The sequence below is a fragment of the Drosophila subobscura genome, chromosome J, assembly GCF_008121235.1.
Source record: "Drosophila subobscura isolate 14011-0131.10 chromosome J, UCBerk_Dsub_1.0, whole genome shotgun sequence".
Classification (NCBI taxonomy): Eukaryota; Metazoa; Arthropoda; class Insecta; order Diptera; family Drosophilidae; genus Drosophila; species Drosophila subobscura.
The window spans coordinates 10993981-11021388 of NC_048532.1; the positions used below are offsets into that span (position 1 = coordinate 10993981).

At 46.2% G+C, this 27408-nt stretch overlaps 2 protein-coding genes across 2 annotated transcripts in view; one reads left to right on the top strand and one right to left on the bottom strand.

Annotated features, from left to right (window-relative positions):
* Nucleotides 1–682: 682 nt before the first annotated feature.
* LOC117895708 (pleckstrin homology domain-containing family G member 4B) overlaps nt 683–27408 on the top strand; it is an 88024-nt gene continuing 61298 nt past the window's right edge. Inside the window, exon 1 of the mRNA XM_034803558.1 lies at nt 683–955. The gene's annotated coding sequence lies outside the window, so the exon portion shown is untranslated. The remainder of the gene's footprint in view (nt 956–27408) is intronic.
* On the bottom strand, nt 10327–14781 carry LOC117893449. Its single transcript, XM_034800068.1, has 5 exons — nt 14637–14781; nt 13289–13800; nt 11325–12136; nt 10831–11113; nt 10327–10754 (listed from the first exon to the last, which is right to left on the bottom strand). Exons 1-5 carry the CDS (start codon nt 14734–14736, stop codon nt 10329–10331), a joined length of 2133 nt encoding a protein of 710 aa, XP_034655959.1. The 5' UTR covers nt 14737–14781; the 3' UTR covers nt 10327–10328.

Here is a 27408-nt window from a genome sequence, read left to right on the forward strand (position 1 = left end):
GGAGCTGCTGTGAGTCAGTCCTTGCCTTAGTCCATGCTAATCTGTTATTGCTTTTGACTGTTGTCTCGCAACTTTCATAATAAAATCAACAACGCAATCAAATTACTACGTTCGGAATAAATATGTATAAGAAATGGGCAAAACAAATTATGCAAAATGTTTTAGGCACGAAGCATCGCCAGTTGCCAGTCGCCAGTCCCAGATGCAGATGCAGATCCATTTGCAATCCATTTAAGGCTGCCCATGCGCCCCTCTCTCCACTCAGCCAGTCAGTGGTGCCCACATTCACCGCACAAATAAACACTGACGGACAAGGTCTAAGTCATTTCCATTTCCATTTCCAACTGGGATTGTAAAGCGATTTGCCAATGAAATTGAAAGTTCTGCCGAGTGCATCCGCGTGCAGCAGTAACCCGTTTACCGCCACGATTAAACATTTTATATAGAGAGTTTCAGCTATCACAACTAATTTTTAATTGCTTTAATAAATGGAATGAGGAACGTGGGCGGATCATGGCCTCTCTTAACTAGTAGGCTTCACGCACACTGCCGCTCGTTTTACCTTTTTGAGCGAGCTTTTAAAGTTCTCAGCGCACGTGCACCGTTGCATTCCGTTTCTGTTTGTTTACTTCTGAGCTTTTAGAGAGGTCAGTTTTCGTCTCTCTTTTCGGCGTCAGTATGTGCGTGTCGGTGCGCGCGGCTTTACCCACGCAAAAATAAATCAGTGAAAGTGAAAAAACAATGCAATACTTTGACCAACAAAACAAACTAAGTGTGTGTAATTCTAGTGTATGTATGTTTGCTGACTCAAAAGTGCTAAAAGAGACACATTATTACTGGCTGCCGTTTTACGCTATTAAGAAAACAAAAATACAATTAAACGCATACTCGTACCGTAAATCTACTCTCGTACTGTAAATCTACATACAAAACATGTAAACAAATTTCATTGCGGGTAAGTTATTTATTACAAATAATTAAAACGTAACCAATTGAGTATTTATGTACACACAAAACCATATTTATGTATCATTTACTTGTTTTATTTGTTTGCATTTGTCTTGCAACCAGCAATTATAACTGTAACATTGAGCGAGATTTAGCAGTCGTAGCAGGGATGATTGAGTGAGAAGGAACACATGCACACACTAACATGCATACATACGAATATGCGTCGCAGGTAGAAAAGAATCGCGTGACTCGCTTACCAGCAAATCTTGGTGAGCCAAAGAGAACATATATGTATCTGCATACGAATCTACGTGTGTGAGCTTGAGAGAGAGAGGGTGAGTCGTAGGGCATCGAATGCGGTACAGTACAGTGAGAGAATATCTGCATACATTTCTACATATATACATACATATATGCATGTGTGAGCTTGTGCTCAAAAGAGAGTGGGAGTCGTAGGGCATCGAAAGCGGTACAGTACAGTGAGAGAATTAATAGCTGCATATGTATATTTTTACATAACTGCATGTGTGAGCTTGTGCTAGAAAGAAAGAGAATCGTAGGACAAAGAAGAAAGAACAATACAGTGAGAGCAGAGCATCTCCGCCGAAACCGTAAATGTAGTAAATATCAAAGAGCGTGTCTTATTCTCTCTCTCCATAATGGTCTCAGCTCTTGTAACAGGCCTTTTTAATATGTATGGGATATTTCCTAATGGGATAATTCTTATTAGTAATTAATTTGCTTAAAACAATTTTGTCTGTCAAAAATCCACAAACATTAAAACGTATTAAGAACAACTCTAACTGATGCAACTAATCAGTTCCACAGCTAGTGGAAACTCTATTGCAACAACCTGTTTTTTAATCCCAACGCCCAGCCATCGGCCTAACTCTGTCTAGAATTTCTTGTTACCATAATCTCCATCTACACCATATCTGAGAGAAGTACATAGGCATTTTCTCGTTTAGAGATTACCACTTATGCACCTCTGCCTCTGTATTCCTGAATATTATCTCGATCCTAATTGAATGCGACAGGTAATGATTGGGCTAATCGGCCACTTTATGCACACACACACTCGCGTACCTCTGGTATGTACCTTTGCCTTGTGAGAGAGTTGACAGTCGGTCAGTCGGCTTGGCCACTCAGTCAGTGTCTCAGTAGACTTTCGTTTTCGGTTTTTCTTCTCCTCGCGCGCAGCGGCTCGCGGCTGTTGACAAAATGCATCGGATTCTGTGATGAGGCCGAGAGTGAGAGCTGTTGGCAGCTTGGCGATCTGCTGGAGTTGCATCGGCTGTGCGACAAGGCATGGAAATTAATTATAATTGGCCGCGGTAAATATGCAGGAGATGCGAAATGCAAATGTGAAATGCGAAAACTCGTTGGCAATCAGCAAAATCAATCATCAGGTGAGCAATTGACGATCGCCCGTCTGCCAGCAGCAGCAGGAGCCAAGAGCCAAGAGCCTCCATCAGCTGCTGGCCAAAACGGGCAATAGAGTTATCAATTTTAGTGCCAACATGTCACATTTTGCAAATGAGTTGGCCGTGTCGTCCCCACCCCACCGAGTGGTAGGAGAAATTCAGTGGCAAGTGCCACAGCAGGCAGGTGGCAAGTGGCAAGTGGGCAGTGCCTATGGAGCAACCTTGGCGTCATTTTAATTTCTGTTTCACTTTTATTATACATACATTTTGTCTCTCTCGCTGTCTCCCTCTTGGTTTATGTTAAATGCCGCACTTAGTGCGTAAAATTTCATTTTATAGCACAAGGCACATTAACTTGCCGCCGCGCACAAAATAAAGTTGTAGCTGGAAAGCGGTGTGCACTGTACAGTAATAACCACACACACACACACACACACAACCATGGCAGCATGTGATTGCAACAACTTGAACAGCTCCAACTCCAAGGTGAAGTGTCGAGCCTCGGGCAGGGCAGGGCCAGGCCGGTGTCTGGTGTCATTTTTATGGGTCCTCCAACTTGTTGCACTCTCGTTGTTTATTAATCAAAATATTTTTAATCAGGTGAACTGTAGCACACCTTTTTAATTAGTGTGACCAAAGGGTGGAAGGTGAGAAAAAAGAGGAATGGCAACTGTACCCAATGTCAGGGAAGCTATTGAATTTTAATGTGTTTCTTTTTAATTCCTAACAAATGTAGCAAATTTATCCATGCATATAATATATTTTACTCTTTGGATACCAGGAGACTGTGCATAATTTAATTTGTCTTTAAATTAGTAAACGGCAAACACAAAATCCTTACATTTCGTTGCTCACCTTGCAACCCAGGAAACAATTATGTTTATACATACACATAAATCGAACACATTTCACTAACATTGATCACTTAATCGATGGAAAAGTAATTTCGAGCCCGTAATTTGAGTAATTTATTTTGAAATTACACTTAACATATTGAACTGCACGCACTTCGGTCACACTGCAATTGTAATTGCAATTAACACTGCCTCATACAGGCATTCACATTTTGTCGGTGTTGCAACCGCACTTGCCACTTATCCAAGAGACAGAGCCCGCAGCCCGCAGACCCAGGCCAAGTGCCAAGTGCATGCAGCAGGCAGGCAGCATTCAAGTTCGTTTTGAAGTGCATCGGGCAGAGAGAGAGGAGCGGAGCGGAGCGGAGAGCGCAGTGTAAACGTTGTCGCCGCATTCAAATCTTCCGCATGTCAAGGTCAATTAGCATGTGGCTGGGGCGAAGATTAAGCTTGGAGTTTGCAGCGTAGATTAAACATCAGATGGGGCTATGGCTTCGGCTTCGGCTGCGGCTGAGGCTTCGACTTCGGCTTGAGCTGTGCGTGATAAAAATGTCAAAAGGTTTTCATTGGCATTTTGAGATTGTTATTGCCATTTAGTGGCTTATGGGGCTCTGGCTCTGGCTCTAGCTCTGGCACTTGCCAGATCTTAGACCCTGGCTGGCTGGGGTCTTAGCCATCGATAAGTGTTGCCATAAGCTCGAGACGATCACTTCAGACAAGCCCCAAAGGTGGCCGCAGAAGGCGGAGGCGAAGTCGGAGGTACTCTGGGACGGTCGTGTCATTGAACTGTTTTGATAGAAAGTGACCGCTGCCTGCTTAGCCGCTATCCTTGGTGATCTAGCTTAGTGGCCAAAAAAGTAACACAACACAGCGAATAGCCGCCGAAAAGTTTTCACTCCTTTCGCTTTCATTGCAATTACCAAATACGATTCTTATTTTCAATTTCAATATGACGACGACGACAGGCACAGGCACGGGCACGACAACGACTAAGTCACAGTGGGTTGCACATTTCACACACAAAAATGAGGGTCAAAATAGGAGTTGTATGGGAGATTCACGATTGATTCTACTTACTGCTTAGAACTAATTTATAGCTGCACAAAGCACAGCTTTTTGGGTTTTATTTTGCTAAAATTTGGAGCTTTCTCATTGATTCTTGTTGATTTTTAACCACTGTGCGCCTGTTTTGCTATTCGCGAAGGGGAAAAAAGCGCCCGCGACAACGCAGTTTCGCACCAAATTTGGAGCCAGGAGCCAGCCATCCAGCCTCAGCCAGCCAGGCACAGCACAGCAATAACAATAACGGTCTACAGAGGCCAACGATGATCGCTCCAGTGGAGCTGCAAGCACCTCCACGGCTCTCCACGATCTCCAGCTACAGCTTTAGCTCCTTTTCCGTCTCCTGCCGCTGCCGCTGCTGCCTCTGCCGCTGCCCCTGCCCCTCGTTCAGGTTGTTGCCGGGGCCTATTACCATTTGGCTTAGTCAAATCGTTTGTTATGTTTTTATCTTGATGTCCAGTCACCTTGATTTGTTGTAGAAAATGCAATTTTTGGCATGCTCGCTGGTCTGAACCTGGACTATGGCCAGAGCCTGGTCGATGGATCAGCCCCGGCTACCGTCGACAACGACGACGACGACGATGAGACGCGATAGATGCCCCCGCGATGCGTAGGGTGAATCGCTTTCTCAGACACAGTTCCCCAGCTCGAACGAGTGGCCAATGTTGTCGTGGGTGACGGACTGCCAAACGAAAGTGAAATTGCTGCCAGCGCGCTTAGAATTGAAGTTTGAGGAGGGGGAGACAACCAATGGAGGATCAATCAATTTATGTGGCTCGACATTGAAGTTCAATGCACTCTCCTATGGCTGGATGGAGGAGGAGGATTGTTGTGCACTCCCAGCCCCCCAATCGAGAGCGCCGAGGTCAGAGTTCAGCGCATGTCGCTGGGGGTGGGTTGGGTTGTTGGCAAATCTAGAAAAATGCCACATGAAAATGCGAAGGAAGCAAAAAACAAAACAAAACCAAAAGACAATGGGCAGACGTCGACGTTTGGCTGCTTGTTAGGCTGGGCCCAACAAACAACAAACAACAAAACAACAAAACAACTTGCAACAAAACAAACCAAATGCCGCAGCAGCAACCCAGCAAAACAAATAGGGAGAAAAACTATTGAAACGGTTTGCACAGAAGCCACATTTACCCTACCACAAAAATCACTGATAAATATTTCAAAAATTAAACGCAACGCGAAATGTCTTTTAGAAAGTTTTGTAAATGTTTAAGGGAATTGATTGTGGACATGGAAAGTATAGAGAAAAGGCATTAATTTCCAGGCAGATACACACGCAAAATGATGTTTAAGAACAATTTTAGCTCTCAAGTCTATCAATCTCCCAAGAAAGTCTTCATGCCCCTTTTTTTGTGGCAAAGTAAGCGCAAAAAACAAATGCAAATATAAAGACTTGAGGACTGGGGGGTACCTATCATTTGTTGTTGCCTTTTGTGGTTCGGGGCGCTCCGTTGTCATTATTTATTTATGCCCAAAACGTTTCATTTTCATTTGGCCAAAAGGGAGTCATCGGAGTAGTTTCTTTGTTGTTGTTTTTGTTGTACTGAGTATTGGCTTGGTTTTGCCGATGGCGCTGAAAAACCTGAAAACTGGGTTACTGGCGCCTGTTTCGGGCTACAAGATCGTGTCATGCGATTTCTATCTCTGTGTGACTACGAAAGCGACAACGACAACGACAACAACGACGACGACGACGACGACGACGACAACGTTTGTCGAATGCTGAAGAAGAAAAAAGTTCGAGATCGAAAATCGAAAACAGCCCAGAGAATAACTGTTGCATGTGTGTCTGTGAGTCGCTTTGATCTGGCACTGGAACGAGGGACTGCAACTGGGACTCTGCGACTCCTTTGTGAAAACAAAAGTAAAGTGTTTGTGGCTCGCGGCGTGGGCTGCCTGCCACATGACTCACAAACACACGCGAGGGAGAGACAGCGAGGGCTAAGCGCCAGCTCCCAGGGCTTGGCTGGGTCATTCACTTGGGAATCTAACACACGGATGCCAGCTTTGTTCTGTCGCTTAAGAGGGAAACATAAATTCAAATGCGAGGGCATTCAGCATTCGTGTGGCGATCATTCCAGGCGATCGTTATACAGCTCCTGTCCGACTGTCTGTCTATTAGGGTCCTCCAGCAGTCGCAGCACAAAGTAAGTCACGAATTAGCGCAGTTCACATGGGCATGGGGCAGGGACAGCGGGCAGGGATTATAGGGTTGGGTTTTATTTTTGTTTTTGGGGGCAGCAGACACACATATGGCTAAGAATATGCAACAGCGACGACAGCACACCAGAGACGCATTCTGTTGCAACATGTGGCAGGGAGGGGAGTTCGTTGCCCAAGTCTTTTGTTGCGCTGACGCATGAGAGCTCCGCGAGCGCTCTGACTGCATGTCCGGACTGATTTATGCGCCTGAGCGGGCAGGCAGCAGCACCTACGCACTCCCCGTCTGGCATTTCCATTCCATTTCCCTGCTCAAGTGTTGGCAGAGTGGATGTTTCTAGTTATCAAGTGATAAGTAGCTTATGTAATGGTCCACACGAACAAAAAAAATGGGTTAAAAGTCGCCTCTGACAGTTTAATTTGACAGTTTTTCGTGCTCACCTCTCGCTCACACACTCGGACTTGTGCTTGATCTTTCGCTCACACTCTTTCTCTCACTCTCACTCTCTCTCTCTCTGCTGCTCTGTCTCTACTTTACTCGAGTGCCGCACGGACAGACAGACAGACATGGGGATGACAGAGTGCTTTTTGTTTTGGTATTTTCTTTCATATTTACTTAACAAGATCTTGTGTATTGAATTGTCATTTCTCTTGACAATTTAATTTGGATTATTGCGGAGGCTACTGAACACCGGACAACACCCGGCACCAAAAACCCCAAGTGCAAGTCTGATAAAAGCAAGAAAAAGATTTAAAATGCGGGAAAAAGGGGAACTTGATGTGACGACTTGAAAATACCCTAACAGATGGGTCTCAGAGTTATGGAGAGGAAATATTTGGGGGCATGAAATTAGGGCAGGATTATGAGGAATTTAACAGACGAAGAGAAGGGTAACCAATAGGAAATATAAATAAATAAGCCATTGTGAGTGTGAAATGTTCTAGAAATAACCTAAATAATACCCATGGGAATCTATTTTTAAATCGAAAAGAGTTTTTAAGACTAAAAACTGCACACATTTCCCATGAAAATACTTAAAACTTAATTTATTTTATTAAAAAATCAAAGAAGCGATTTATCCCACACGATAATAATTACTAATGCGCTCGGGAGCGCCTTCTTTGATAATAAAATCATGGAAAATATATCTAAATGTCAGGGCTACTGCCTTCGTTGACCAACAACAACTCGCTGAAAGTGTATACAAAATAATTGCAACTTCAACTGTGACTTTGCGGCTGACTTTTGGTTTGTGGCTTGTGGCGCGGACACGTTTTGGGCCAACTGGCCATTAAAACAAAAGGCTTTTTGTGGGCTCTAAAACGCAGATGCAGATGCAGAGGCAGACGCATTGAAGAAGAGTCATCGTCGTCATCGTCAAAGGCCCAGCAGCCAGCAGGCAGAGCCCCGAAAGCCGAAGATTATTAATGGCCCGGCCTCCGCCTGCATTTCCGTCTTGACCCAGGCCCAGGTTATGCAAAAATGCTTTGGCCAAAAGGCCAAAACGAAAGCGTTCAAAAAAGTAGAAATGTTTGACTAACAAATGATGGCAATTTTTACAGCCAGCAACAGCAGCAGCAGCAGCAACAAGTGCGTGGCAGCATTAACTCAAAATGAAAATGAAAATCATTAATTGAAAAATGCGCCTGCGCATCAGCCACAAGCGAGCGGAGTGGCGGGGCACTTTCCACTGTTAAAACTGGTCGAAAAATGTTAAAGTGTGGCAGTGTGGCAGGCTGTGTGTTGCTGTTGCGGAAGCCCTGTTCAAAATTGTAGCAGGCATTGTCTTTCTGGTGCTTTCTTGTGATTTTATCGCACCATCAATGTTGGTGCCTGTCTGCCTCTCTGCCTGTTGCATAAACTTATTGATTTGCCATGCTCGCTGCTGCCACTGCCGCATATAAACAAATCAACCACTGCATGCCCCAAACAACAATTGCATAAATCAATTTTTACACACAAAATTTGCTGTTGCCTGCCCCTGCCTGTTGCTCCTGCCTGCTGCCTGCTGCTGCTCCTGCCTGCCCACAGTGCGTATGATCAAAACACAGCCTGGCACATGTAAATTTGATTAAAAGCACGTTTTACCACAAACATTTCAGCTAACAGCAAACCACAAAATGAAGTGCTAACAAGAGAGATAAACTTTCGCATCGGGGCCGAAGATTTGAATACACTTTGAGTGCAATTTCAGCCAAAAGTATATGAAAAATGGGGAAAATGTTTGCAGATTTGTTGCAAATTTTATTGTTGCTTCTGTGGGGAGCTGTTCACCCATGTACCCCCAACTTTTAAGGGCATGCCCCTGGCCCATTGCTAATTTCCCTCGTGTCTGGGGCAGATGCCCGCCTTCATTTTGTGATACAAATGAAAGTAAAAGTACTACAAACACTCGCACACTTCATAGATCATTAGCGGCTGGTCGGTCGGTCGGTTGGTTGGTCGCTTGGTGCGTGGCTCTCTGAGCGTTCAATGAACCGTCAGGCACCCAGACACTCGTCGACGATTGCCCATGTACAAGTCATTAAAATAGAAATGCCAGCCACACACACACACACACAAAATGGACTTGTTCTTTCACTTTCAATGTCACGCCAGGCCGCAGAAGACCTTCAACTTTGAGAGGTTCCCCCCCCGCCATACATGGCTGGGGAAGGTGTACACTGGGGGCACTGCTTCTTCCGCTTCGGAATTAATTGCGGCATAAACCAAACATTTTGCGAGTCAATGTACGTAATTTGAAAATCGTGCCAAAATAGATGCCACAGCCACAGCCAGAGACACAGACAGAGTCGAAGTTGGAGTCGAAGTTGGAGTCGAAGTCAGAGCCAAACTCAATTTGCACAACTGCAGGTGCCTCGAGAGAGACACAGACACCCACGCAAAAATATGCCTCGTATCCATCTGTCTGTCCGGACTTCTGGCCTAGGCTGTGGTCCTGCACCCAGTCCCAGTCCCAGTCCCCGGCTTGTTGCTCTCCGCCGCTGCAATCATTTGTCTGCATGTCGCTTTGTTGAATTGTCTATTTGCTTGCCAAAAAGTGCCATGAAGACAACATTGTAGTTTGCTCTCTAGCTGTGATTATACACTGGCAAAAGGTCCCATGATTTTGAGCTCTAAAATATATTTCTGTTGTTTTCTCTGCTGTTAAAAATCCAGCAGCAAGTGTATCCACACTTAGACTTTCTTTTCCATTTGTTGACTTTGCCCAAAAGCAATTTCATTTGTTGCTGCCGGTGCTGGTGCTGCTGTGGCGGTGGCGGTGGCGTTGGAGTCCACAACAAATTACTATCATTGCTGTTAATAGTTCATTAAGTCACGGATGGGGACGGGCAGACATGGCAGCCATATGGAATCATGGAATATCACGGAACGTGTGCCCGAAGAGTCGATCCAAGCCGCTCTCTCAAAGTGGCAGAATAATTGAGTGAACGGCAAGATAAACATTTCAATTTTGGTTATTAAGTCATCAATTAGACAAATCGAAATCAGACTCGAGGGTTCATACTAGTGGATTTTTGGTTGTCCTTTGGGGAGAGTGAATTTATCGCTGGGAAGTGGCTGAAATGTTAAAGGAGTTTCGCAATCGCATCGCAAACGTTGAAATTATTATAAACTTCTTTATTGCTGGTACATTTCTGTCAGTTAAGTCGTTGGGTTGGAGGCGCTCTAAAAATGTAATTGTTTCATTGCTAGCCATAAAAAATATTGCAATATTTTCCTTGGGATCAAATTATTGTAGAAATAAAATAAGGAAAAGGTTTCATTGGAAGAATTACATTTATGCTGAAATTATTCCCATGCGATGCTGTTTTACAGCTGCTTATTAAATATTTACCAGGACGATAGAATGTCCTGCATCCTTCAATGCAACACAAACTCATTCGAGCAAATGTCGCACCTTTCGTGTGTTTGCATCAAGTGAGTGGCCTTTGGGGCACTTGCGGCCACTGCAGTCGATGGCTTGTTCTCCTTGCCCTCCGGTTGGCCATAGTCCTTGCGCATGACCCACGGGGAAGTCCGTCGCGAACTCAGCAGAGAGGCGGTGTGTGTCTGTCGCGCGGGGCTGCAGGATCGTAGGGAGTTGAGTGTGATCGTGGACCCGCGCAGCAGCTGCAAATTGGCCAGGGCCGCCTCCAAGGCGTCATCTTCGTACTCCGTCATCACCACCTTGTCGGGCGTCAGGGACTTCGTGCTGGGCGTGTTGAGTTTGCTCATGGGCCGGATGACCACGTCCAGGCTGCTGTCTGAGGATTTTGCTGTCGATGCGCGGGAGGGAGATGGGGATGGCTGCGTGGCGGTGGCAGGAGAAGGCGATTGCTTCCTTGGAGTGGAAGATGGTTGCTTTCTTGGAGTGGAAGGAGACTGCTTTCTTGGGGTGGTTGGTGACTCCATTGTCGGACTGCATGGTGACTGCGTTCTTGTAGTAGAAGGAGAATGCCTTCTCGATGTGGAAGGTGAATGCCTTCTCGATGGGGAAGGAGATTCCATTCTCGATGTGGAAGGTGAATTTATTCTGGAAGTAGAAGGAGAAACCCTTCTCGATGTGGAAGGTGTCCGCATCCTCCGCGTGGAAGTTGTTCGCACTTTCGGGGTAAAAGGTGACTTCCAATTGGAGGTCGACTGCATCTTTGGTGTGGCAGCTGCTTCTGTGTTTTGTGTCTGAGGTAGAGCGGGTTTCCCCTGGTTCATTGGCAGAGTTTGAATTGAAGAATCATCTTCTGTGGGACTGGGACTGGGACTGAGATCGGTTGGTATCTCCTCCAGTGGTGTAGGAATCTGTAAGGTTCTTAGACTCCTCTGTGGCTTCTCTAGTGGCTCCTCCAGGGGCAGTGGTATCTGAGCTGCAATCTCCTCCTGGCTGGCATGTCCCTCTCTTTTGTATGAATTGGCAGCCTTGGCGCATCCTCTACTCTGTGCAATGGTTCGCTGGTGGGAATTCTTTTTGCGGCTTGCACCTTTCTGGGTGTCACGGAGGAAGTTTGCTTTTCCATTCGAATGCTCCTCGTTTGGGATACAGGCCGCACAGCCCGACGAATGCTGTAGGGATTGTTGTATTCCGTGGGAGTTCGCTGCACACTTTGGCTGCTCATTCCCGTGCTCATCCTTCTGCCAAGTCCAGTCGGAGGCGGCTCCTCCTCGGCCACGGCAGCGTGCCTGCCCCAGAGGGAAATCCTTTCCGCAGGCGCTCGCTGAATGGCCGAACCCACGCGACTGCGACTGCCGCTCATGGCCTCAAAGACACTTATACGATCGCGTGCAGGATTGAAGTCGAAGGTCCTGGAGCTGCCGGCATTCGAGATCCGTGAACTGGCCCTGGACACACTCGTCGGCCCCTCGGAGGCCACGAACTTGGCAAACTCCCGCTGGCCCTTGCGGCTCATGGCCGGTGTCACGTGGCCGCTGGAGAGATCCGACTGGGAGGTGCTGGACAGCGAGTTGCCGCCACTAAAGTGCCCATCGGTGTGGCCGGGCTTGTCCCGCAGGCTCGTGTGATCCTTGTACACGGAGAAGTGGTTCTGGCTGTGGGCAAAGCTCTCGTAGGGTTTGTACTTCTTGTTCTTGGCCAGCTGATCGGCAAACTTTTCCCACTCGGTGGTGTTTGGGCGAGGTGGCTCTGGCTCCTGCTTGGCGACTCTGCGCCGAAACCAATGGCCTCTGGAGGTGGTTGGGTGTCAGGGAGCGGGGTGGAGTGTGTGTGGGTGTGTTAGTTAGGAGTTTGTTAATGGCAGCTTCGTTTTTGTTTGATTTGTGGGGTGTGTTGTGGGCTATGGTGTAGATAGGTTAGATGTGAGTGTTGGTGTACGGTCAACTCTGGAGAAACTCTCTGGGGCGAAAATATATAGATAAGGCAGGAAACATCCTCGACTTTCAGTCTATATACTCGTATTGCTATATCCTGATTCTGATTTTGTGCTTTCCACTAGACAAATATCAAGTTGTAGGCCAGGAAAATATTTCTTAAGAATTAAAACTGGCTTTTGGGTGACTTTGCGTGCTTCTTCGACATTGTCTGTCTTAATATTCTAAAACTTAATGGATTATAAAGATAATTGTGTGAGCTTTCATTGATTTTTTGTTTTGTGTAGATACAATGACCATATCGAAAGAAATGTTCCCTCAAAGTTGAAGTTTCGCAACATTTACCTTGATTTTTTCTTAAATTAGTTTTAAAAATCAAGAACACATTTTTAGACGTTAGTTCTTTAGTGGCAAAAATGTACAACAGTGTAAATTGCAGAGTAAATAGCATGATGCATTTTTCAGACAATAATTTTCATAGTTTAAACAAATAAATTTGACAGATCTACCACAGAATCTTCAGCCGCTTCCTGGCAACATTTCGCCAGAGCATTTCTCCATTCGGTGCACCGAATCGTGAACCGTTTTAGGTGTTTAATCTATTAAATATTATTTATATTACCACACTACTACGTACAAGACTTTTGCTGTTGCTGTTTGCTGTTTGCTTTTCTTGTTAGTTTTGATTTTTGCTTGGGTTTGGTTGGGCGCCAACGCAAGGAAACAAAGTTCAGGGAGTATTTATGATATGTACATAGAAATAAATAAAGTTTATTTACAAAATTTACATACAAGTCAAGAGAGAGGAAGTAGAGAGAGTTATAATAATAGTTACGGATAGAATATAATGTTGGTTATAAGTACTAGAAGATCGGGTTTAACTACGACGAGAACTACGAATCATAAGCGGAAAACGGGTACGGGTACGGGTACGGGTACGGGTACGAGTACTTCAGAGTGCATTGGCTCTAGGGGCTCTACGGGGGAGGTACGTGGTGCTCTCTCTCTCTACGCGTACTTACTCCACGGACGCGGGGAACTGCAACTGGAGCTGGAGCTGGAGCTGCTGCAGCCTCGATGGCGGGAGGTGCGGGCATCGCTGCTGCCTCAGTGGCTGGCGGAGCTTCGGTAATCGCCTCCACCACTGCACTCAGATGTGCCAGCTCCTCCAGCGATGGCTGTGGCGTGGGCGGACTCTCCTCATCGTTGGCCAGCGCACGTTCAATCTCCGGCTCTGGTGTGGAGGTCTTCAGGCTGTCCGTATCCCCGCCCTGCAGCTGTGGCGTTGGCGCCCGCGAGGAGCTCAGCTCGGCCATGACCTCGCCAGACTCCGGCACAGCCGCCTTTGCCTCCTCCTCTGAAGGGGCAGCTGGCTGTTCCAGGTGCAGGCCCTCCAACACCTTGTGCTTGGCCTCGTCCAGGGCGTGTGTGCCGTCCTTGAAGGCGTTGCCCAGATCGTTGGTAATGCCCGCCACGGCAGCGCCCACCGTCTCCTTGGCCGTGTCCAGGCCGCTGCTCAGCGTTTGACTGGCATCTGAAAAACAGAATGGGTGGAGAACACTTTCATTTATTCATGTAAAATGTATGTACTATGTACGTACATATGTATGTATTTACATATAATATTTTTAAGTCAATGTTTTTGCTCTAATTCGCTGACGGTTCACGGCACGCTGCCGGTCACGCAACCAGCTCGTTTTTCTTCATATGCTTTTAATATTCCCGCGGCAGGAGGCAAACCCCATGGACCCTTGTAGCTCTAAGGCAAAGTAATGGCCACTAAGCAGGCCCAAAAAGGCACTGCGACACGCATTGCTGGCCAATTGTCCTTTATTACGTGGCTTGTTATTATAATAATATAAGAAATAAAAGCACAGCAATACACGGGGGGAAAATCAAGGGAACAAAGTGCTTGGGAGTCCCTTGGGGGGGGCATGGAAATCGGTGTCAAAGTGTGACTAAAATTTAGCTGGTAGCTGGAAGAATATTCTTTAATGTCAAGACTTTTTTTAAGAGCTGCTAAAAATGAGCATAAATGCCTCTAAAGATATCTTTCCCTCTGGCATGATTTGCTTTTAATTTTACATAAAAGTTCCTCCCCTTTTTATCACAGTGTAGCGCCCGAATTAATTGCCAAATTCTTTGTTCTTGTGCCATTAATTAATTAGCTGCCCAGTATTATTGATTCACATGAGGAAATGTTAACGCTTCAAGGACACCATCGATCATCAGCGCACACAAACACATATGCCCCAGGGGCAGTCTTGGCACTTTCAGCTTTGCCATTTCGATTACGAACTCGTAAATGTCATCTGCCAGTCCAAAACAAGCCCATAGAAAGACAGGCAACACACACTCGTACGTACGTACCTTCCACAACGGCCTCGCCCTTCTCCCGTACATGGCTGGCGGCTTTCAGCATTTCGCTGCCCGCCGTTGCAACCATGGGAGTGCTGCCTGCACAGCCCATGACTCCTGTGGGGACAGATTGCTGCTCAATGTTGCTGTTGCTGTTGCTTCATGCTGTTCAAAGACAGAAAACCGTAACGTAACGATAGGTATCTGCCACTCGTATCGATGGCTATATAGAACGGCAATTGGCAGATTTATTAAATATGAATTGAGTACAAAAACAAGTACGCCCGCCTTTGGTCACGAACTCCACGCAACTGAACACTGACCCAAAGCAATTTCCAGCTATAAAGTGAAGGGTCAGTACGAGCCAGCACTCCAGGTATGCCCCATGCTCCATGGCTCCATTTTGCTACGGGGCACGCAACAGGACCGCACTCGAGCCTGGCCCCCAGTGTGGGTTTGCATGTGCGTTTGCACTTGGCTTGGCTTCAAGTGAAGCCAAATTGTTGAGGTCATGCGCGTTGGGGCGCACACTTGGCCCACGACTTGCCGCAGTTATTGTAGGGTTCTAGGTCTGCACGCGGCAAACAGGCTGCAAGCAGGGGCAAAAAGTGAAAATGGAATTAAAATTTGTAGCTTTTAGGGCAACAGATGGCCTTAGGATACACTGGCAGATTGAGCGGTACTCGGGGCTGAGAGATAGCCAGAAAGATAGGCAAAAAGATGGATAGATTTGTAGCACAAAGAATTTCCTATTTAACGTGGAGTTCTCTGATGGAAATAGTCCCGAATCTTATCGAAAACATTAGCAAACATTCCTTACAGCATTTTCTAGGCAATCTTTTTGGTTTTTCCAACATACGCCCCATACACTCCAGGTCATAGGGTATACAGAAGTACTCCTAAAAAAGCAGACTACACGAAGCAAACGCTCGTGCTCCTGCTGCATGTCCATGGGGTTGGGTAGCGTGTCCAGCCGTGGCGTGTCTCCGATTCCACACCTTTACATGTAGGACCAGGGAGTGTGTTCGCTTCTGTGTTTGTGCTTCTGTTGGTCAGTCGCGGCACTCAGTTATTATTTATAGAACATTGTGCGATGTGTCCAATTGTTGCTCCAATTTCTGCACTCTTTTTGTGTGCCCACACATGAGTGGAGCGAAACATCCGGCCGGCTTGACAGTGCCCCAAAAATCAGATAAGAGAAGGTTTTATATGATATTGATTCGGTGCGGAATACATTCGAAATCAATTCTCTAATATGCAAATTTGTTAGGAACTGTGCCACAGACCCACACGACACTGCCACACCATCATCATCAACATCGTCGTTTGGGTTCCTGTCCCTGAGAGATGACAGCCAACATTGGGCCAGATCTTTGGTTGAGGTTTTGCTTTTGCTTTTGTCTGTTTGCCGTTCTTTTTGTCATTCGCCTAAAATCTACGAAAATTGATTTTTGATTTATTTCAAAGTTTTTTGGGGGGATATCGTATCGGCTTTCGGATTTCTCGAGAGATCTGCGGCCGCGACTCTTGTGGCGCTGAGTGAGTGCCTATTTATGCGCTGTGATTTATGTCAGTCAGCGGAGCGCAGTGACAGCGCTTTTCATGAGCCAATAAAGTTGTCCATGTCGCTGTGTCATATTCATATATCATTGGCAAATATACGTACGTACGCGTACACCCGGCAAACTTATGTCACATGGAAAAAACTGGAGTACACTCATGTACAGTGGGGTTGAGGGAGCGCGCCTCTGGAGCATAAATGAAGTTTAAGTGCGCGATCGAAGCGGCGGCGACGTTGACGACGTTGAACGTTGACGGTGACGGTGACAAAACACAATTTTGAGAGCCTGCGTTATACACACAAACAAATAAACACGAAAAGTCGCATATAAATCAGCACACACACACCACACGCAGCTGCAGCACAGAGATCAGCCTGTCTGGGCATCGGGCGGAGGGGGAGTTGAGTTGAGTTGGTTCATTAGACTCTCGACCTGACGCTGTCTTTGGCTCTTGACTGGTGCTGCCTGCCATTTGGCTTGACATTAATTACATAAGCTAAGCGGTGCTTAATTATGTGCTCAACAATAGACCCCAAAAAGTGCTCAGAGACTCAAGACTCGAGACTCTCTCACATGATGTAATGCTGCCGGCACTATGCGAAAGTTTTTTCGCCTCTTGATGTACATGGAATGCCACAGAAGCCACAAAAGCCAAGGAGTACTTTAGCTAGATCAAACTGTTGGTATAAATGATAACAAAACCCTTTTGCAGGCCATTTAATGATAACTAAATGATCACTTAATGTGCAAAACTTCGCAGTTGCTGGCATTTCATTTTAGGTAGAGAATCTCTTTCCCCCAGTCTCTAGCAGTTGGCAAAATGACAATGAAAGGCAGTCAATTGCTGATCAGTAACTGATCAGCCACTGATCACTTAATGATCACATATTAAATTGCCTAAAATCACCTAATAATCACTTACTGATCTATTACTGAATGATTCCTAAATGATCACTTACTGATCACTCAATATTCTAACTTCCACAGTTGCTGGCTTTCAATTTTAGCTAGAAAATCTCACTCCCTCTCGGCTACATCTAAGGGTATTGCCTTGTTCGATCTTTCTCTTTACCTTGAGTCTCTGGCAATATTGTTTCTGGTGTTCACTTTCGATTCAGGCAAGAATAATGGCAACTATGAGACAGGTAAACAGTGTACAGAGGGACAGCGGGACAGACAGACAGTCAAGACCGAGAGACAGCTTCCTTTTGGGCAATTTGTATGGGGGGCTTTGTCTCTGGCGACAGCTTCCTCAAACATGCTGTTGAACTTGGCTAAAAAGAGTTGGAATCTGGGAAGGTTTCTGTGGGGGATCTATTGCACAAGGTGCTGCATGTATGTGGCGACCACCTTGGGCATAAATTGTAATTATGCCTGCCGCTGTGGCAAACAATAAATCTCCCGCGTATTTATCGTGCAACATGACAGAAGTGGGTCGACAAACCAAAAGACTCAGCCCAAAGCCCAAGCCCAGTCACAGTCCCAGTCCCAGAGATTTTTGTGCCTTTTTGTGTTCCTTTTTTTTTCTGCATACGACAACCGAAAAAACATTTACCATATTTACTTGCAACAATAACACAGCACACAGAGAGACGGACGGCAGTTGAAGCATTTTAAATGCAGTTATGACTAAATGCAAAAGTTATTTTGATGGTGGGGCTGCGGCAGCTCCCAGTAGCTGTGGCAGCCTTTAAAATTGTACGCATACTTCGCTGCTGTGGGGAAAACATGAAAAGTTACTTAGAGTTTGCTGCAGCCTTTAATTAAAAGCGACAGGTTTTGCGAGACATTTTACTTTGATACGCAGCCAGCAACAGATACAAAAGGCAGCACAGCCAGATACAGATACAAAAGCCGCACAGCTACAGATACGTTCCGTTGTTGTTTGCATTGGATGTTGCAGTTGTGGCAGTCTGCAGTTGTTTCAGTTATTGTAATTACATATGGCAAATGTCCAGTGCCGCACCCATATCGCAGAGACCCAGAGACCCCCGAAGATTGACCCACATTTCGAGTGGCAGCAGGCCGCAGCTTTGAAGATGCAAATGGAACCGCGTGCAACGCTCTGCATCCATCGCAGCGATCGCAACGTTGGCGCCAAATTTATGTAATCAAAACCAACCCAAATGCGATGGAGATGCGATGCCATGGCATTCAATGAAACTGCCAGCTTGGCTTCGGCTTTGGCTCGGGCTCGGGCTCTGGCTCTTCGATGATGTCAGCAGCGGCATCAACGCTGGAGAGTGTGTCTCTGGCGGAGACAGCAACCCAAAACCTAGACAAAAAGGTTATCAATATCTCAAGATCTTTGTGCAAAATGTTGGCAAATTTCACTCGTAATGCAATCGCACGCAATGTGCTCCCACTCCCACTCCCACTCCTGCTCCTGCTCCTTGGCCCAAGGGAAAGCCGGCGGAAAGATGATTTCAAATCTCTTTCATTTCTTTTAATTATAATTATAGATTTGTGTCTGGTGTGTGTGTTGGGGCCACATAAATCATATTGACACTTGGACTTAATTAAAAAATAGAATAAAAAACTCTACCAGCCGCAGTTCTAAGCTCGAAATTTGTTGTAGAAAAATCATAAATCAAAGGCAAGCCAATAAAATTCAATTTGTAATCAAAAGCGCGCTGCAACGCCCTTACGAAATGGCCAAGCACCCAAAGAACGAGAAGAGATGGAAGGAACGTCTCTTCAATCAGCCACAAAATACCGCAAGAGGGCAGCAGGGGGAAGCGCGGAGCAACATGTTTTCGGGGCGGTCATGGCTCTGACTTCTAAGAATGCAGCTGTGTCCCGTCTTGAGCCCATAAAAATGAATATGCCAAGCGGCTGTCAGAGTGCCGGTGCCGGTGCGGATCCGCTGCCAAGTGGCAGAGTGGCAGAGTGCCGCCTGGCTCCGGCTACTCAACGGCAACTCAGTCTAAGCAACAACAGCTCAGCCGAGTGTTTGGCCTTTTTGGAGTGACGTTTTGGGTTTGGCAACGCGAGAAGTGAAGAACAAAGTCAGCGCCGATGTGCCCCATGGGCCTAGAGAGGGTCTGTCGCTCGGGTCTTCCATCTTCATAAGCAAATCGGAGCGTGAGAGCGCAAGAAAGCAGCAAAAATAGTGACTACGCTCGTGATTTTTCTTGCAAATTATTTAGGGTGTAAATGTTGGGCAGGGAGACAAAGATTTGCTGCAAAGTTTGTGCAAATAAATAGGGAAATATTTAGAGAATTTCCTCCAGGAATCTTCTATGAAAAAAACCCTAAAATAAAATAAGTCTTACCCAAAACTAATGCAGAATCGTAATCTACAAAGAACTTGCAAACTCCAATCGAAAATCCATTCCCCACTTGAGACTTTGGCGGCCTGTCACTTGCCCATCTCTAGCCGCTGTTCGGGCCACGGATCCATGACGATCCTACGCTCTGCACACTCCACACTCCACACTCTGTTCCATTTCATTTTGGTTGAATCCATTTGGCCGACGATGTTTTTGGCCCGCTTTGTTTGCGCCGTTAACCTTGGGGGCACAGCGGCAGCAGCCAAAACAAGACAAAGAAAAATGGCAATGAAAAGAAATACCAGAGAAGAAAAAGAAAAAGAAAAAGCAAAAGAAGATTTGCATGAACACAGAGGAAGCGGGGGAAGGAGCAGGAGGGAGGAAGGAGGAGGTTGGAGTGCAATCAAGTGCCAGCAAGTGTGTGATTGACTTCATGGCGATTTTCTTTTCGTTTTCCCCCCTACTCTTGTGTGTCTCTTTTGTGGGTCAGGGTCAGGCGTTCAAATGTCAAAGCTAACCGCAAGATGCGCACACACATGCCACACGCTGCTGCAGCTCCACCTCAGCTCACCTCTCGGCTTGCACTGCGGACCGAGGACTGTGTCTCCACCTTAGCCATGTAATTGCTTACGCACGCGACCGAAGCTGGCAAAGGCAGGGACAGACACAACATTCATTGGCCCGATGTTCAGCCTCAGCATCCACTTTCTTTGCAATTTATTTGAGTTTGAGTTTATGTGTGCTTATCGCTTCTCGCTAATCTACACAACAGCGACTCCAGTGGCATCAGTGGCAGCCACCGGCAATCAGCAACGGTGACAGTTAAGGCTACTCCCACAAAAAACCAAAACAAAAGTGCCCCAGCCCAGCCCAGGAAGCAGCAGCGTGGCCATAAAGTGGCTTCCCCCATGATTTATGGCTGCGTAATTTGCGTGCATTTTTGTGTGTGCGCCGCGTGTGCGCATGCGTGGCGCCTGTAACCTCTGCCACGGCATATTTCTGTGGCAATTCCACTACACACAACTCCCCACACACACAGCAACCAAAGATGCAGCTTGACAAATGAACAGCTGCCATGTGAGCAGGTTAACCCAATAAGATGGCATTCTGGGACCTCGCTTTTGGGTGCTGGAAATTCCTGTGCATAATGCAAGAATTTTTCAAGAGTTAAAGCGTAGGTTAATGGGGAAATACTTGGAATGGCAGGAACAACTTAAGGAAGTGTAGAAAAAGGCATGGGAGAATGTTTATTATGGAATAGTTAATCCTTTAGCTGGCAGGATATTATCTAACTGTAGAAACTGAAGCGGAAAAAGCTTCATTAACTTTATGTTGCACTTTCCCATTGCATGCCCTCAATGGGTTAAGAGTGCGAGTGCTGCCCAGCGGCCAAAAGCTATCAAAAGTGTGTCATTTGCATTCTTGCGGGTTTTATCTTGAATTACACTCCACTGCACACCCACTCCACACCCGCTGCTTCCCCTTTTGCAGACCCGACACTCGATAAGGCGACAATCAACCGGCGAATCAAGTTGAGTGCGAGGCGCGAGACGAGTTGGGGAGTCGCTGCTGCCGCTTCGACTGATTTATAATTTCATTGAACTATTACCAGAGCGACTGGCTGGCTGGCTGGCTGGCCAAATTGATTAACAATCAAAATAAATCAATACACAGCCTCGAAGCAAAGAAAATGTCAAAAATTTGCAACAAGCAAATTGCAATTGCAACACTTTCGCTGCACATTTTGCCTTTTTCACACTTGATTTACATTTTAAATTGAAAAGGCAGGAGGCCAAAAGTGGCCAAGAAACCGAACACCATCGAAGACTGACAAAAAACGGAGCGCTGAAAACTGAAAACCGAAAACTGAAGCCTGAAACGGGAGACCAACAGACGAACAATTTCCAGCCGCTAGGCATGAAAACTGCAAGACGAATTGGGCGACATTGTCAGCCTGTAGTTTGTTGAGATTGTTGCATGGATTTGGGGCAGACACAGACAGGCAGACAGACACTACGAACGGATGCCCCCGCCGGTGTATAGAGAGATCAATGGCAGGCAGTGACGTTCCACGATGGCACAGGTGAAATGTCAATTCCAGCACCAGTCCCAGTCTGAGATCCTACTCCCCCAATCCCATACGTAATTTAAGTCTTAATCGTCCACGCCATAATGCTGTTAAGCTCCGTCTAATTGAAGTTTCACTTTTTTTTACCCGAAAGATCCACCACAACGGACAGGCCTCGGCAGACACTTTGACCTCTGTGGCAGATACATTAATTATCTGTAATGAACGTTTACACTTATTTATTGGCATTAAATCATCGTTTAACGCGTTTTGAGCATGCACTTTGGCGGTCTCCATGCCTCAAGATGCTGCCGCCGCGCGATCTCCCTGCGATCTGCTGTCCGTTGTCCGCTGTCCGCTGTCCGTTGTCCGTTGTCCGCTGTCCATGAATGGCCTTCGTTTGCCTTGTCTCTCTCTTTCTCTTTGTGCATTGGATATGCATGTCAAGTGGCCGCAAATTACACTTGTGGACGCTTCCGTTTCTTTATGGCAACTTCTAAGCGGAATTCAGACGCGATAAGACAAAGTTCATTGGCATTTTCGGTGTGCCGGCCCGGCCAGCCACTTGGGTAATGAGTTATGAGCCAATAGCCAATAGCCAAAGCCATTGAACATTGGATCAATTATTATTGAATGGCCATTCACCTGCCTGCAAATCGATACTTACTTTGATTGTTCCTTGCAGCAGGGCTAGGTGTAAGGAAAAGGGGGCGGCAATTGTTGTATAATTAATGGGCATTTTGTTTGGATAAGAGCGGGCATGTGGCATATAAATATAGAGAGTAAAGTGGAGTAAAACAGAGCTGAGGAATTGATTTTGTATGTGCTAAATCTGTTTATAGACTTGCTGTAGTTACAGCATTTTGTTTACAGTTTATTTGGTTTAAGTTTCAAACATATTTTGGTAGAAATCGATACGTTTTTGTGGCTTTAATTGTTTTTCTAGATATTTATTTATTTGTATATATTATTTGCTCACTTGTTGGCTCATTTTTTAAGCCTGCAAATTCACATTCTGTTTAGGCATTCCAATCATTAGGCTTTTCTCCATATTGCTTAAATATTTTGCAGTACTTTAGGCAGCTGTTGGGCTTCGGATTACCTTCCAGCGAAATTCCTCTGCTAAATATGTTTCTAATCCGCTACAGAGTTTGCGTGAATATTGCGGTTTGAGCTACCAAATGTGCCCCCAGATTTTCCACAATTCTCTGTGCAGTGTGCGCAGCTTTGAAAACTTTTTTATCTGCTCAAATCAGTTGACAGACAGACAGACTGCTGCTGCCGCTGCCATATCTCTGAGGTTTTCTGTATGTTTTATGTATGGGCTGAGCGCCCAAATCAAACTCTGTGCCTAAATGGTTAATTAAACGAATGTGCACAGGTGCAAAATGCCACGCAGATTAGATTCTATTGTCAGAAGATTTACCCAGAAAGATGGCAGCGTGAATGACTGAATGAATGCCGAACGAAATGAGTGTTTTGAGTGTTTTGAGTGGGAGTGAAGCGAAATTAAATGCAATTTTCGAGGCACAAATTTCACAGCGTCTCCGGCTGTGGCTCTCGTTATTTGTTGGCTGCTGCTAATTGCTGGCACTGGGATAGCCATAAATGCCAGTACGTACGCCTTAATACAGCTGTACATAAATATGTTTATGCGGCAGTGCGGCATGCGGCATGTGGCATGCCACCACGTCGTCGTCGTCGTCGTCGTGGTTGGGGGCCGAAATAGTGGTAAAAAGTCAAATGCTGCATGTTGAACACCCACAAAGCATAAATAAAAACCAGCAATGGCCTGAACCTCGCCTCCATGCACCCTGCCACCCTGCCACCCGCTTGCCACCTGCAACAGCAGCCTGCCCCTGCCCCCTGTCTGTTTTTGGTATATTTTTCGTGGCGAAGGTGAAAGTGTTTTTGTTGGCCCGCTGCAATTATATTGTAAATGATTTTATTATTTATTTGCTGAATTAATTTTGAGACTCGCAGCGAGTCCGGAGTGCCCGTAATGTGTGGCAGCCGCACGGCCGCGATGTACGATGTGAAATATTCCATATAAATATTTATGTTTTAATTAAAAAGGCCACAAGGAAATTGCAAATTGCATAAATTTTCGTATTTAATTTGTAACGCAATGGACTTTCTTTGAGGGGGGAAATTGCATCACTTTTTATTTGATTTTTTATAGGGTGCAATTTATGGAAAAGGCATTAAGCCAAATTAAGTTGTATGTTAGTTATGCGAATGGTTTATGGCACACACACGACCACAAGCGGAGAGTGGGGGGTATTTGAATACACTGAAAAGATTTCAAGTGGAGGAAATGCTGATGAATGTTGGGTAGAGTTTGAGTGATAATTAAATGTGCAGAACTGTAGGGAAAGGCTTGTCCAACTTCGCTTTAAATTTATGCACTTAAACAATAATTATTTGTGGCATTCCTGCCCCTCTTTAGTCATGTTTAAGTGCCGCTAAGTCACTGCCTAATTACACTCCTTCTAGTGCAACTCTCTCTCTGGTCTTTGCCACTTTCAAACTCCTGTCTGCCACTCCTGTCTGGCTCTTTCTATGACATGATGTAGCACGCTGCCTTCTGTTCCTTGCGGCCATCCATTTGCTCTTAATAGTTGTTCACTTTTTGTGGCAGATCATTTTTCACAGCAGCCAAGTTCATAATTCAGGCGATATTTATGACTGAGCAGCGGATTCTGTGACAATGCGACCTTCAGACTGCTCGCTCCCTGTCTCTGCAGGCGGCCATCCTCTGCGGATTTTTATTGGGCTAGCAGCAGCATCTGGCAGCGATTTGCAATGATTTTTGGTGCAGCAGCAACTGGTTTTTTTTTGTTGTTGTACATTTTTACGTGTTCATTATCATATGGAGAGGAGCATAAATGATGGAAGATGGGTAGCTGGAAGCAGCGACTGCGAGTGGGATTGGTTGTGGGTCCGGCACTGGCCCATGTACAATGTAATTTTTGGACACAAACGAAAGTGAACTTTTTCTTAATGCTGAACCAAAATGTAGCTGCTGAGAAGCTGAGAAACGTGTTGTAGTTGGCTGCTTGGCTGGCTGCCTGGCTGCTCATTTTGCTGCTTATTTATTGTCGCTTTTTTGTGTTTTAACATATGCTGCTGTCAGAGAAAAAGGCAGCATACGCGCCCAAACATGATTATATATTAATTTCATTAATAATAAATAATTTCACTTTTCATTTCGCTCAAGACTCGAGCGCAAAGAATGCCGCAAAAACTTTCGTTGCGGGTGCAAGCTGCCAGCCAAAGAGCCACCGATGGATGCTGATGCTTGCTCAAAAATCGATGGCAAAATTAATTGCTGCGACTCGGTCGCGCATGCGTATACGTAATTTCCTCGCTTGATTATTAACTGTTAATTACATGCAATTTTTCTCCGCCTCTCCGTCTGTGTGTGTGTTGCCACGATTAATGAGTGTTTGCATTCAAGTTTGCCGCCTAAGAAATGTGTGTGTGGGTAGAGGAAAGATCAATCTGGCAGCGCCAGTGGCTGTGTCTCTGACTGTGGCAGCACCATGTTAATTGCTCCAGAAAATTGAGTTATTTTCAACTATTTTGATTGCTGCCAGTTGACCTTTTTTATGCGCTCCACACCCACGAAAATGTCAGCGTCGTTTGGGTTTCGTTTTTGGCCAAGATCAATTCTGGCTGCTGGCTGCTGGCGGCTGGCGGCTGCTGTGTCGTGCCCCGTCGATGTTTATCGACAAACGGCATTCATATATAGACTCGAATTGCTGCCAAATAAAATTAAAATTGTAGATTTATATCAATCGAGAGAGACACACACCCTGCCCGGCAGCTTTGCGCAGAACTTTTGCACTTGGGAGTCACAATTTTGGGCAGCTCGAAACTGCGATTAAGTTGTTTCGATGCAGATTTAACGTCCAGTTACTGACTGCTTAAGCGTTCTTTTGCCCTGAAAGGGCATACAAAACGCCTGCAAATTTCTGTCATTTATTTTGCAATTTTGGGTGGGAAAATTAATCATTAAAATCGCCAACGGGGGCGTCGCATGTAAATGTTGCTTTGTCGCCGGAAACGCGGCTTAATTTTCATGGGAGCTGCTCCTTGCCGCTGGCAGATGCAACACCTGTGAGTGTGTGTGGAGAGAGAGACTCTTCAATAAAAATGTAATTACGCCCTCTAATGGCAACGCACCACAAGACAGCATCTCGTGGGGCATGCCCCTGACACTCGCCTGCACCGAGACTGTGGTTGCAGCAACCATTAGTGGCTCCCAGCTGCTGCTTCTGCCTTGGCCTCCGTGTTGGTCAGTTGATTGATTACACATGCGCCGCGTGGGCCGCTGCGGCATGGCAATGGCTGGCGTTAATGCTGATGTTGCCACGTTTGCGGCAGTGCCTGACAAGATCGTAATGATCGCAGCACAGAGATGCCACAAGCAGAGAGTTGGCTGATGCCTCGTGATGTCATCGCAAAAGGAAACACAAACGATTATCAAATATCAAATTATCTCTCAGGAGTGGACCTTGACTTGGCCAACATGATTTATGGCACTAAAATGATTTTCTTTATGCAAAAATTGAGATCTATGCAGGGGTTGGGGAAGAAGACTTTCATTTTCTTTCTGGCAGTTTTTGCTTGGCACATTCTCGTAATTCTTGCAGTTTAGTAGCCTGGATTACCTCAGTGGTGAGGAGAGGAGAGAGAAAATTTCGCTTTCTACGCCACACACAAAACGCTTTGACAGCGTGCGGCTGCGGCTGCGGCTGTTGCACGTTTGACCAAATTTGGTCACAGACTCCAGGCCGCAGAGCTTCAGTCTCAGTCTCAGTCTCAGTCTCAGTCTCAGGCTCCTTTGAGCTGCAGTGTCCCCAGTTTTGTTGGACAACCGCTGTGGCCATGACGATCGGCGACCTCCTCCCGGCACGGCACGCTCTGGTAGCTTCTTGTCGCCGTATGTCATGCGCTTTATCTTGATGATGCTGAAAGTCATGAGCCTGGGCCTGCTCCTGCAGTCAGAGTCAGAGTCAGAGCTGCAGACTGCAGTCTGCCTGATTTCGCTGTTTAACATAGTTCGAGAGGAGGCAACCACTGGCAAACCACTGCTAGGGCACTTTTCACCGCGAAATACGGTAGCTGCCACCGTTCCACGTGGGTTGTGGGGTCACTGCACCCCGAACGGTCGCTCGGTTCCTCGCTATGTGATTAAAACGCTAAAACGCAGACAATCATAAATATCAAATGCGCCATATTTTAGGGTCTCTCCACACAAACACTGAAAGAGGGAGGGCGAGAGCGAGAGCGAGCGAGCGAGCGCGCGAGAATGGTTTCACTTTTGTTGGGAGCGACACCTGGCGGCTGGTGGCGGCGCACCATGAGTCACCAAAGTGCAGACCCCAGAGCAGAGCAGAGAGTCACAGTCCCAGCCCCAGTCTCAGTCCCAGTCCCAGTTCCAGCTAGAGGAAAAAAAAGTGCATCATAAATTATTTCCACTCTGGCGTTTGCCTCAGTCAACCTTCCTACGTTTGTTGTTGTTTTTCTCGTTGTTGTTGTTGTTGTTTTTTTCCTTACTTTTTTCCCGTAGCATTTTCATTTGCTAAAGTAGTCACACGGTCAGCGGCCGGACCACATTTGTCGCCGCTCTCCGCGCTGCAGCGAAATCGAAATCGAAATTGAAATTTGAAATCCTGGTTCCAGCCGCCACCTCCTCCTCCTCCTGCCCCCAGTCTGCCGCACTTTTTGGTCACGAATGTCGGTCAAACGTGTTTTGTTTGCTATTTTACAACTTTAAATATGCCACACAATGGCCAAGCCTCACCTCCACTTGGGCCGTTAGGGGGGGACCAGGCACATGCATACCTAATTTTTCTGTGTGCATATTTCTCCGG